The 12873-nt window shown below is 33.2% G+C and overlaps 1 protein-coding gene across 1 annotated transcript; it reads left to right on the top strand.

The window, feature by feature from the left end:
• The first annotated feature begins 901 nt into the window (after positions 1-901).
• Positions 902-9075, top strand: LOC145319669 (uncharacterized). The gene is made up of 9 exons (XM_080161954.1): positions 902-1128; positions 2035-2171; positions 2717-2826; positions 3071-3325; positions 3801-3859; positions 4401-4474; positions 6354-6487; positions 7088-7335; positions 8567-9075. Exons 1-9 carry the CDS (start codon positions 911-913, stop codon positions 8751-8753), a joined length of 1422 nt encoding a protein of 473 aa, XP_080018080.1. The 5' UTR covers positions 902-910; the 3' UTR covers positions 8754-9075.
• The last annotated feature ends 3798 nt before the right edge of the window (positions 9076-12873 follow it).

Below are 12873 nucleotides of genomic sequence, written 5' to 3' on the forward strand. Positions count from 1 at the left end.
ACTTATTACAGGCATCTTTCTGCAGATAGTAATATGACAATTATATTAGATTAATTCCAGTTTTGTTTGTCCTGCGGGGCCAGGGGCCCGGGCTAACAAAACTGGTATTAATATTATGATTTTTTTATTATATAATTTGTGGAAAATTGTCTATTATACGATTTTTCAGCATGGATTAGAACCGGTTCTAATCCAGCGGATGTTTTAATAAGTTTTGTTAAAACACTAACATTCTTATCAACGTTCTTTTCATACTTTCTGTAAAACTTGAATGCTTCATAAAGAACTAGCGGCTAAGCCCCTAGAGGATTTGGGAGGGGGGGATCAATCCCCACCCCCTTTTTAATTGTATTTTTAAAAAGTAAAGGTTCTTTATTAATTTTTTGTTGGAAATTTTTTCTATGGGCGATCTCTGTTGGGAGGGTGGTGGTACCCTCCTCCAAAATAGTTATAAACTTCCCAGGATCTATGAAAAGCTACCCTTTAAAGGAGAACCATATGAGTTCAGTGGTTAGCGAGATCCTTCGGTATACACACACAAACATATCTGTAAAGTAGCTTTGTCAACAATATAAAAAACCTTTAACCTTACTATGAAAGTAAGGATTTTTAGTTTGTTGTCCCAAATGGGTTTCACTTTATTAGGAATATCTATACATGTTTTGGACTGGTTTTAGGTTATTTTCCTGACCTCCCCCATCTTAACTAAAGAGTAGTTTTTGACATCCCCTAGTTGTAGAGTAGCTATTATAACAAATTATATCATCATCATGCATTGGTTTGCTTCAATAACTTTAAAACTCTACATTTTTTCACCATAAAAAATCATTATTACATAATTTGTTGAAATTTAAAAATTAAAAAATATTTATCAAATTAATAAACTTTATTGTTTAGTGAATTTTCCGCGATGAACTTGGTAAAAATCAACCATCAGCTGCCCGACCTTCTCATTTCTGTGTGTGACGTAACAACCAAGATGGCGGAAACATTGCGGAGCTACCTGGGCGCGGATCAGCTGATCTCACCACCAGCTGGTGATCACGTGATCAATTTGCAGATGACTGGAAATCAGTATTTGGACGCTGCTCTGATGTCAACAAGAATTGAGGATTTACCCGGATTTAGGTAAATATACAGGGAGTGAGGGGACATTGGGCTGTTCATTACACTAGTCCCCTAGTCTTAAAATAACACTTTCTTATTCGTTGGCTTAACAACCTTGGGGACTTTTATTGAATTTTCATTGGATGGTTCATTAAGTAGAGTTTCCAAACTTTTTTAACCACTATTTGTAATCTTTGAAAGGGGTAAGTTTTTGTTTATCATTTTTAGGAACTTATGTACATCAATTTATCGGTCATTGTCTTATCCCTCTATATCCCTGGAAATATCACAGCTTCTATAGGAAATTACAGACACACTGACAGACACACTGACAGACAAACAGACATTTTGGTACTTTTGAATTAGGAAACATATATCCTTTCTGTCGATCTTGAAAGAGTTTTGACCTAATATTACAATATTAACATTCAGTAATCTAAAGGGATAAGACAATTACTGATAAATTGATGTACATTCCCAATGATGATACACAATATTACCCTTTCTGTAGATTACAATTGGTGGTATAATGTTTGGACACTCAATCTAATAAAATAACCAATAAAAATTCATTAAAAGTCCCCAAAGTTGTTAAGCCAAAGTTAAGAAAACGTTATCCTATTATATAAAGTAGTAAGCTTTTTGTCTGTAGCGAAGGATCTCGCTAACCGCTTAACCGATATGGTTCTCCTTAACAGTGATGCTTCTTATAGGTCCAGGGAAGGTTTTAAACTATTTTTGCAACCGCTCCCCTCATGTTTCCCTAGAGGCCTCTAGGGGCGTAGCCGCTAGTACAATACAAAGCACCAATGACGGGCCAATTCACAGGCTAAATTACTAATGACAGGCCATTATAACGCCATTTTGTATAGGCACTATAAAATTCCTAAAACTTTGTTTTTAACAAAGATTAAATATATTTTTCAGGCGCAGAGAGACTTCCTGCAGAAACATTTTCCAGGAGGAATTTTGTGTGACATTGCGGTGTGTTGACCGGGTGAGGCTAGTAGCCAGGCAGGCGCTTATACACCCGCATTATCATCCTTTTGTTAGGGTTAAATTAGGTACGTTTATCTTACCATTGAAGAAGCGCTGGAAAGTGTCCTTGTGACGTCATAAAAATACGTCTATTATCTATCTATTTTTCTATGGGTTTTCTTTCCCTCTTCTCCTCTCGTCCCTCCTTTTTAGACGTATTTTTATGACGTCACATATGACACTTTTAAGTGCTACCCATTAAAGATATTTTAGATCTATGGCATATACGGTCTTCTTAGAAAACAATTATTCTGTAACTGAAGCTTTTTATAGAACCTATAAAAAAAATGAGGTCATACTGGCATACTATTGTTTGAAGCGAAGCACCACTATAATAATGTTCTAAAAATGTAAGTATGTCCTTAAACAGTATCCTGTATTGAAGCACTTTTGCAACAAAATTTCTAACAGTTTTTTATCCATTTATATTTTGCTTTTTTCAGTTCTGACACTCTTCAAGTGTTCGTTTGTCATACCGTTTCAGAGGTCGCTTTTATGGATGTTGTCATCCTTGTTATATTACATGAACCTAATTTAATAAAAAAAATATCTAATAATTAAACTTTTCCAGATGAGTTGAAGTCAAATGTAGTGAAAACTAGCAGAAACTTTGTAAAGGCAATGTTGCTTCCCTTGATAAATGCCATCACCAAATCTCCAGCAGACCATATTATTACACAGGTATAGTTGCCGTTGTATTGCCACTTGGACTACCGACAATACACCCTTTTCACAAAAAGCTAAAAAACTTTTTTTCTGTTTTTGAGTAATCTAAATGAAGCAATTGAAATTTTAAGAATTTCGATGTCTAAAAAGTGTCATTAGCCTTGTAGAATTTTAATAAAATAGGGTAGCTTTTTTTACAAGGAATAAAAACAATAATTTGATTGAGGTTTTTATAACTAGCATTAAATTAATTTTTTAGGCATTGAATGATCTAATTCACCTGGGTTCTATGGACACCTCCCTAATTTCCCACATAATCTCCACATCTAAAATAATTCCCGCCATTATCAAAACAATGACGTCACGCAGCGACAAGAGAAACCGGTTTCTGTGTTTACGCGCGCTTTCAGCCGTCTGCTGCAGCGGTGACGTGTTGGGAGAGTTGGAAAGGTGTGGTGGGGTAGACGCTGTGGCGGGTCTGCTGGTCACAAGTCAACAGGATCCAGATATCCAGGTAAACAATCATATCTAGTTTGATTGGAACAATTGGAAGAAATATGGAAGGGCAGAAAAATAGCCTAAAACCATAACCAGACTTATTTATAATAATAGGATAGCCTGTAACCATGTAAGGACCTATAAAAAGCTTTACTGTTTAGGAGATCCATATCGGTACAGCGGTTAGAAAGATCTTTCGTTACAGACAAAAAAAGATTACTACTTTATCTAATAGGACAATAAAAAAGCTTATCTCTCTTTTAGTGAAAAATAAAAAATAGCAAATTTCAGGAAGGGAGGGGACATTGGATTGTAAATTACACTAGTACCCAATTTTTTTAACCGCCTTATCTTTGACTGAAAAACTTTGGGAACTTTAGTTATATAATGATTGGTTGGTCCCATACAAGTAGTGTTCAAAGTTTTACACCAATAATTTTTATCTACAGAATGGGTAATTGTGTTTATCATCATTAGGTTTTTGTTTACAGGTTGAATGTGCTGGTGTGTTGGCTCAGATTACCTCTCCTTGGATCAAAAATAAACCCAGGTATTGTCCAAAACTCCCCGTATTACCATTTTTTTTACACTGCACTGAAGTGCCTTTCAGTAATGTGAAGCCTGTAATATACTAGCAGCTGTGCCCCTAGCATATAGGGGCCTTATCGAAGGGATATGCAAGGGTAGAAAAATAGCCTAAAACCATCTCAAGACCTACAGGCAGCTTTACTGTAAAGGAGAACCATTGCGGTTCAGTGGTTAGCGATATCCTTCGCTACAGACAAAAAAAGCTTACTACTTTAAGAAATAGGATTTGATTTTGTTTTAACTGAAAACTAGTCATAATTGTGATTTTAAGTAACCAGAAACCATTAAAAATTTGCTATTTAAAATTAAAATATGTAGTGTAGTACCCATTTATAATAGTCAAAGGATGTATATGTATCTGTGAGTTTATGAGAACTTTATTGGGGGAGGGTAACTCCACCTCCCAAAAGAAACACCCATGGAAAAGACCCCTTTCTAAAACTTTAAAATTAAACATCATTCATAATTAAAAGTGAAACTCATTGTTGTAATACAATTTTCAGGTTGGATAGTTTGATACTCTGGACTCATCACATCATACAAACTTTCCTGGATATCATTACGTCACAGTTGACAGGTAAATCACAGGGATCTTAAGGGATAAGACGATGACTGATAAATTGATGTAAATTCCCAATGATGATACACAAAATTACCGCTATTGTATAATGAACTTAGTGGTTGAAATGTTTGAACACTCGACCAATCAAAATGCACTAAAGTCCCCAAAGTTATTAATCCATAAGAAAACATTATAATAAAACGTTGGGGACTAGTGTAATGAGCAGTTCATTGTCCCCTCTCACTCTGGGTACATCATTATATAGAGTAGCGCAGCTTGGAAAATGTTAAGAAAATATCTTTTCAAAGAAGCTTTACAAAGTGTCTCAAAAATCAGCCATGTGATGTCATAAAAATGAGGGATTATTCATCTTTTATTTTAGGGGTTTTCTTTCCAGCTTCTCATCTCTCTTTCTCATTTTTATGACTTCACATGGCTGTCTTTTTGAGATACTTTGTGAAGCTTCTTTTCTAGTATGGCTTCGAATCCGAATCTTACCATCTGGATTAGAACCGGTTCTAAGCCATACTGAAAAGTAACAAAAAATAGAATGAAAACTATGGATTTGTAGGCTCGTTCCTACGGCCTTTTTAAGCCGGAAATTTTTTTATCAATTTTATGATTGTTTATTTTACTATCCGCGGACACCTCTCTATAGAACGATGCGATGAATAACAATTTAAAATAACCAGAACCAAATACAAATACAATTGTGTCTTTTTAATAGCAAAAACACTCTACAATTCATTTTGTCCGTCCGCCAGTCCGCAATGCAACAGAGGAAAGGTTATATCTCGGCTACTATTTGAGATAATCTGCTGTAATTTTGGGTGAAGATACCGTTTAACAACTTACTTAGTCCGTCGGTCTGTCGACCATGCCTCAAATTACATAAATATTTTTTTATGGCCACTAAACATCTGCTATATAACTATATAACGACGTTTTTTTTGCTTCGCTACTTATGGATGTTGTATTATCACTTGTTTGAAATTGAGTTTGTTTCATTTTCGGAATGTAATTCTGACGTCATGGGATCTAAAAGAATGTTTTATGTATGTAACTTTGAAATTAAAATTTTCTAAATTATCAAACCAACATGAAGTTTGTTTTAGTCTAAGGGATATGAAAATGGACAATAAATTGATACACATCCCCAAATGGTAGTAATAAAATTATCCCTTTTGAATATTAAAATTATTGGTTGAAAGGTTCAGAACCAACTAAGTTTTTAAGCCAACGAATAAGATATTACGTGGTTATAGAAATGGAACTGGAAATTATTTGGCTAGGGTGATACATCTATTTATTATAGGAAGTGTAAAGAGATTATTAAACAGAGAAGGATTATTGATTGTATTTGGCCAGATACCGGATATCCGGCTGATTTATAATTCCGGATATCCGGCCCAACCCAACATGAATGATCAACTAGAGTGATACATCTATTTATTACAGGAAGTGTGAATAGATTATTGAACAGAGAAGAATTGTTGATTGTATTTGGCCGGTTACCGGATATCCGGCTGATTTATAATACCGAATATCCTGCCTAATCCGATCTAAATGAGCATCTAGGATGATACATCTATTTATTATAGGAAGTGTAAAGAGATTATTGATCAGAGAAGTATTATTGATTGTATTTGACCGGATACAGGATACCAGATATCCGGCTTATTTCTAATTCCGGATATCCGGCCCAACCCGACATGAATGATCAACTAGAGTGATACATCTATTTATTATAGGAAGTGTGAATAGATTATTGAACAGAGAAGAATTGTTGATTGTATTCGTCTGGATACCGGATATCCGGCTGATTTCTAATTCCGGATATCCGGCCTAACCCGACATGAATGATCAACTAGGGTGATACATCTATTTATTATAGGAAGTGTGAAGAGGTTATTGAACAGAGAAGGCTTATTGATTGTATTCGGAGCTGTGAACCACGTGACTGCTCTACATCCGGATAGTTTAAATATTATTGCCAGCAAACATAATATTAATATTCTTATTAATCAGGTAATTACTATTATACCGGGATCTTAAGGGATAAGATAATGATCGATAAATTGTTGTATATCAAACTGTTTGGTTGAGAATTTTGGACTAGTTTTGACCAAACAATCATTGTTCAATTAAAGTTTTGGAGTTAACAAAAAAAAAACATAGTTATAAACTTTGGGTACCAGTGTAATTTACAATCCAATGTTCCCTCCCTCCTTGGAAACTATAAATATCGTTAGCAGCGCGGCGACTCTTTAGTTTGGACATGTCAGTACGACGGTCCACACGTCAGCATGTATTTTTATATCCAATTTAAACAAAGGCAATTTTGAACCATATGGGAGCAACGAGATAAATTGAAATACAATTTACTAACAAAAAACATTGATATTGTTAATAAATTTTTAGGCAATTTCCATGAAGATTAGGTTTTAATTCAATATTTTGGAAACAATAACATTTTTACAAGCACTAGGAAGTTTTAATGATATCCATAAAGATTGGGTTTTTCCAACGTTTTTAATTTTTTAAAAATGTTCTTTAAATCTTTTCAAAATAACTCATCTACTGAGAAATTTTGAGAAAAACGTTAACTAAAATAATAACTATTCCTAGATAAACCAAATGTACAGTCCCGGCATCCACATGACGGAGCAAGTAATCAACATCATCACTAACCTCGTCAAGACCTACCCCAGCAGTGTTATCAACAACAGTGTCATACTAGAGTATATCAGTACTCTGTTCAGTGAAGACTCTACTCTTGTTACTATACTTGTGGATAGTTATGAGGACTCTAATGGTATACATGAGAAAATGACGGATGAAAATGTTCTTCTGTCTGTTATTAATATTGCATTGAGGTAAATATTTATTTATAATTCTGCTTTGGTTAGACTTAGCAAAAAGTGTCATAATTTAGAACAAAAAAATTAAATAAAAAAGTAACTTTCATTGAAAAATGTATGATATTAAGCTCTGGTTTTGTCGTTGTTTTATACAGTTTTTTTTTTAGTAAGACAAAAATATTGCTTAATTTAACCCATTTACCATTGACAGAAGTTAATCATCAATTTCTCATTTTCTTGACTGACGTGGGACATTGTGTATCCCCCCCAAAAAAACATTAATAAATCATGACCAATTTAAAGAGTGTGCAAAAATGCTACATATTTAAAATTCAAGTTGCGAGGCTTGTGTTAATAGTAGAAAAATGTTATGCATACAGTTAGAATCGTCGTCATAAACTTCTGTCAATAGTAAGTAAGTTAGATTTTAGACAACACTTTTGTCCTATTAAAAACACTGTATATATACACTAGCGGCTTCGCCCCTAGCCTCTAGGGGCTTTGCCCCAAGAAGTTTAATCAAACCAATTTTTCGCATTTTAGATTTAAAAGAAAAATTAAAAAAAAAAATTTTTTTGGGGGGGGGAGTCGACCCCACTATTTTAATTTTAGTTTTAAAAAGAGAATTTTTTTTTTTTCGGGGGGGTATTTTTCATTTTTGGGGGGGGTTGGGGGTGTCCCACCCCCCAAGAAAATAGCTTTAAACCATCACAGGACCAGTAGGTATAATCCCTGAAAAGTAGAGCCCAATCGGTTCAGCGGTTACTGAGATTTTAAGCTTCAGACGGACAGACAGACATCGTTCTACTTTGTATTATAGATGGTGCTTTCCCACAAAGCGCTTATCGAGCACTGAATCCTCCCCTCTTAGTTTCTAGCTTAGGGATAAGACAATGGCCGATAAATTAATGTACATCCCCAATGATGATAAATAAAATTACCCCTTCTATAGATTTAAATTAGTGGTTAAAAACTTTGAACACTAGACTTAATGAGCCAACTAATTAAAATTAACTATAGTCCCCAAAGTTGTGACGCCAACGAATAAGAAAACTTTAAAACTTTGGAGACTAGTGTAATAAACAGCCCATTGTCTCTTGTCTCTCCGGAATCTTCCCCCCCCCCCCTTAGTTTCTAATAATTTTTGATAAAGGGGTGAGGGGGGGTTCTATGCATTACAGCACACTTTTAACAAGAGCAACATTTGAAATTATTATATAAGAATTATAAATATTATTTATTTCAGAATCTCAAATATCGACTCCAAAATCTTTGATGAAAAGAAGCTTTTATGTCACATACAAAATCTAAAAGAACTACTCAACAGAAATGTTAAAATAGTTGAGGCATTATCCAAGCTAGAAATATTTCTTGATGATGAAATTACTGATGACTATTTACAGAATGAAAATAATGACACTCTACAGTTATAAATAGTGAAAAACTTCAAAATGAATTTTAATAGTCATTAATCATTGTATTATAGACAGCTTTCAGCGGATATTAAAATGAAAAATCATAAGATTATAACCAGTTTATAAATATTTATTATTATTTGTAGAAAATTGTTTGTAATTCGATGCTAAAAATGATTTTTCAGTATAGCCAAGAACCGGTTATAATCCAATAGATATTAATCGGTTTTGAAGCCATATGAAAAAAGAAGTATTATTTAAATAATCAATAGTCTATAAAAAAAATTGTGATTTATATACTTTAATTTATTACAATTATATATAATTATATTTTATATCAGATATTGTTTAAATTTAATTTTCTAAAAATGAACGTTTGCATTCCTCCTTATTGAAATTTTTGGCGCGCTATTCCTGACAATTAATTTGTACCCTCCACCCCCCCCCCCCCCCCCCTACCACAATATAGATGTTATTTATAATGAATATTAAAAAGCTTGGACGCCCTTGGTACAATTTACTCACACGCAAAATATCAGGGAGGGAGGGGACATTTAGCTGTTTATTACACTAGTCCCCAAAGTATTAAAATAATATTTTCTTATTCCTTGGCTTAACCAACTTGGGGACTTTTATTGAATTTTGATTGGTTGGTTCATTTATTTGAGTGTCCAAACGATTTAACCATTTATGATAATCTAGGGGTGACTTTGTGTATTAATAATATATCGGCCAGTGTCTTATCCCTTTAGATCCTGCAAAATATGATATTTGTTAAGATTTACAGTTGAAACTAAAGAAGATATTCAAGTGAAAATTGAAATCCGAGTTTTTCTGATTATATGAGTTCAGTAGCAGGGATCTAAAGGGATAAGACAATGGCGGATAAATTGATGTGCAACCTTAATGATAAATTCCCCCATCTGTAAATTACAATTATTGGTTGAAACGTTTTACCACTTAACTTAATCAATGAATCAATCAAATTTCTTTAAAAGTTCCCAAAGTTGTTAAGAAAACGTATTTGAAATCATACTGGCCTACCATTTGTCAAATAAAATGTATACTGGCCTACCATTGCTAATTTAGTCTGTGTATTAGCCTATCATTGGTCATTTGTATTGTATGACGTCATTTTTAATAGGCACTATAAAGAGCTTCTTAGTGGTGGAAAATTATTATTTTTCTCGTATTTATTCGAATCCGGTGGATAGGAACCTGTTCTCATCCATACAAAAAAACTATGTCTAGCATCGAATTATATCCAGCTTTCAACGTATATAAAAATGTACAATCATAAGATTAAAACCAGTTTTGTTAGCCGGTGCCTTCGGCACCTCGGGGCTAAAAAACTAGTTTTAATCTCATATTTGTACTTTCTATATTCGCGGAAAGCCGTTTATAATACGATGCGAGAAATAACTAATTTTTCCAGTATGGCTTCCAAACCTATTAGTAGTCTATTGTAATGTATGACGTCATTTTTGATAGACACTATAAGGTGATCCATAATTGGGGATGTACATCAATTCATTCTCTTCTGTCTTCCCTGATGTGAAAAATTTAATTATTACCATTCCTTATTCCTGATTACTGTGGTAGAAGGAAAAATTTAATTATTACCATTCCTTAATTCCTGATTACTGTGGTAGAAGGAAAAATAAATTGGTGTCCGTTTACAACCTTTGACATTAACAAAAGATATCTTTTAGAGTAACCACGCAGGTATCTAACAAGTCAATGGCCGATAAATAAATGCGTATCCCCAATGATGATATACAAAATTACTCCCTTCTGTAGAAAAATCACGTATCGTCTCGTATTTCGGATAACTTTCCACATACACTAAAATAAAAAATTAATACCAGTTTTTTTTAGCCCGGGCCTTCGGCTCCTCGGTGCCAACAAAACTGGTTTTCTTATAATTTATCATTTTCATATTCGCGAAAAGCTTTCAACTTAAAGGTACTATGTTTTTCTGTCTTTTTAAAAGAGAAATAAAATTCTGATTTATCACTCTAATAAACTCATTTTCTCATATGAACTCTTTTTAATAGCGAAGCTACTCTATAATTCCGAATGTCCGTCTGTCCGTAATTAATGAATTGGGGGAAACGTGATTTGCTCGGCTCCTATTCAAGATAGACAGCTAAAATTTTTAGTGAAGATACCCACTATATATGCCCATCTAATACATACATTGTTTTGTCCGTCTGTTTGTTATTTGGGGTGCTAGATCGATTCCTAGATTTTTACATTTTCGTGATTTTCTCAACTCCTTTACAAGATAAAAGGCTGAAATTTTCAGGGATTAATTCATTTTATATTCTTCATATTTTCACCAAGTTTTATCAATATTTTTTTTGTTGATTTGGGTACTAGATCGATTCCTAGTTTTTTTTTAGTTTTTAATGGTTTTCTCAATCCCTATTCAGGATTTGCGGCTGAAATTTTCAGGGATTGAATATGCTCATGTTCTACATATTTCCATCAAGTTTCATTAAGATTTGTCTAGATTTTTAAGTTTTCATGATTATAAGGTTGCGTGATTTTAAAGGTGTGATGATTTCCCTATTTTACTAATATTAATATTTATTATATGACACTGCTTTATAGTATTTTTTTTCTTGATATACAATCATAAATTTTGAGCTTCGCTACTTATGGATGTTGTCATCCTTGTTTATAGAGAAAAATAATTCAAGAGAGAATTAATTTTAAGGAAATATTAATCTTTTTTTTTGTTTTTATAATTTTTTTGGTTTAACAATATATACATGTTTTAAATGGAGGTAGGAGACTTTAGGCTTGTACCCAAAGTTTTATAACCACATTGGCTCATTGGATACATTCATGTTGAATTTTGATTGGTTGGTAAAAAATAAGTGTCCAAACTTTTCAACAATTGATTTTAGTTTTTATCATTATTCATTGAGGATCTTGAATGTAAATTCATCGTCCATTGTCTTATCCCTTAAGTTTCCTAGTTAGGGGAAATGGTTTTTGTTGGACAAGGGTTGGGGGGGGGGGGGGGTAAATGGGCGGAAGTACCCACTAAAATTCTGGTTCGTGTTAAACAAAACAATTATAGAAATTTCTAAACGGGAAGAAAATTATTTGGATTATTTAAACTATTTGTTTATTACACTTGTCCTCAACTTTTTAAATAAGATTTTCTTATTCGTTGGCTGATTAAATTTGGGGACTTTTAATGAATTTTTATTTGTTAGTTCATTAAGTTGAGTGTCATAACGATTAAACCACTAATTTTAATCTTTATAGGGGGTAATTTTGTGTATCATAATCGGTGTTATACATTAATTTATCAGCCATTGTTTTATCCCTGTGGATCTCTGTTAATTTTAATTTTTGGACAATTAAATGCTCTTAAGACGGTTAATGAAAAGTTCCCATGAGCTATGTAGGTTATAAGAAATGGTTAGTAGCAGGCAGGGAGGGGTCATTGGACTGGAAATTATACCCAATGTTTTAAAAACATTAAACTTTGGGTACTTTTATTCAATCCTAATTGGTTGATCCAAGCTAGCTATATATAAACGTTTCAACCAAAAAAATTATCTACAAAAAAGGGTAATTTGTTTATTATCATTCGGTATGTACGTACATCAAATTTATTGTTCATTGTCTTATCCCTGAAACCCCCTAAGGTAACCAGACTTTTACGAATGTGAACAGGGGAAAGTTACCTTTTAATTTCAAAACTTGATGTGCTGAAAATGGGTTGCCTATTTCTTCAATAATTTCCAAAGTTGTACAGCAGATAACCCAATTATTGCAAACGCTATTTTCAGCGACTCCGGTCAAAGAGAAAAGCGATATAATGTATAAACGATTTATACATTATACATTCAAAATTTTAATTTTTTTAATTTAGAATTTTTTGGAAGTTTGAAGCTTTTTTTAGCTAATAGCAAATATTAAGATATGACGCGGAAGCTAGGTACACTTTCGGAAACTAAATTTCAGTACATCCAAAACTTGGATAGTCAGGGATAGCAAGGGATAAGACATTGGACGATATATTGATTTACATCCCCAATGATGATACACAAAACTTGAATTAATGGTTACAAATTTTGACACTGCTAGATTGAAGTCAACAAATAAAATTCAATAA

Source organism: Acartia tonsa, chromosome 5 (assembly GCF_053477335.1).
Source record: "Acartia tonsa isolate MP-2025a chromosome 5, ASM5347733v1, whole genome shotgun sequence".
In the NCBI taxonomy this organism is placed as follows: domain Eukaryota; kingdom Metazoa; phylum Arthropoda; class Copepoda; order Calanoida; family Acartiidae; genus Acartia; species Acartia tonsa.

Excerpts from the sequence above, each read along its gene's own strand:
- LOC145319669 (XM_080161954.1), top strand. The coding sequence starts at position 911 with ATGAACTTGGTAAAAATCAACCATCAGCTGCCCGACCTTCTCATTTCT. Across the intron at positions 2,827-3,070 it reads CAGACCATATTATTACACAG|GCATTGAATGATCTAATTCA; the intron begins GTATAGTTGCCG and ends TTAATTTTTTAG. Across the intron at positions 4,475-6,353 it reads CATTACGTCACAGTTGACAG|GAAGTGTGAAGAGGTTATTG; the intron begins GTAAATCACAGG and ends TATTTATTATAG.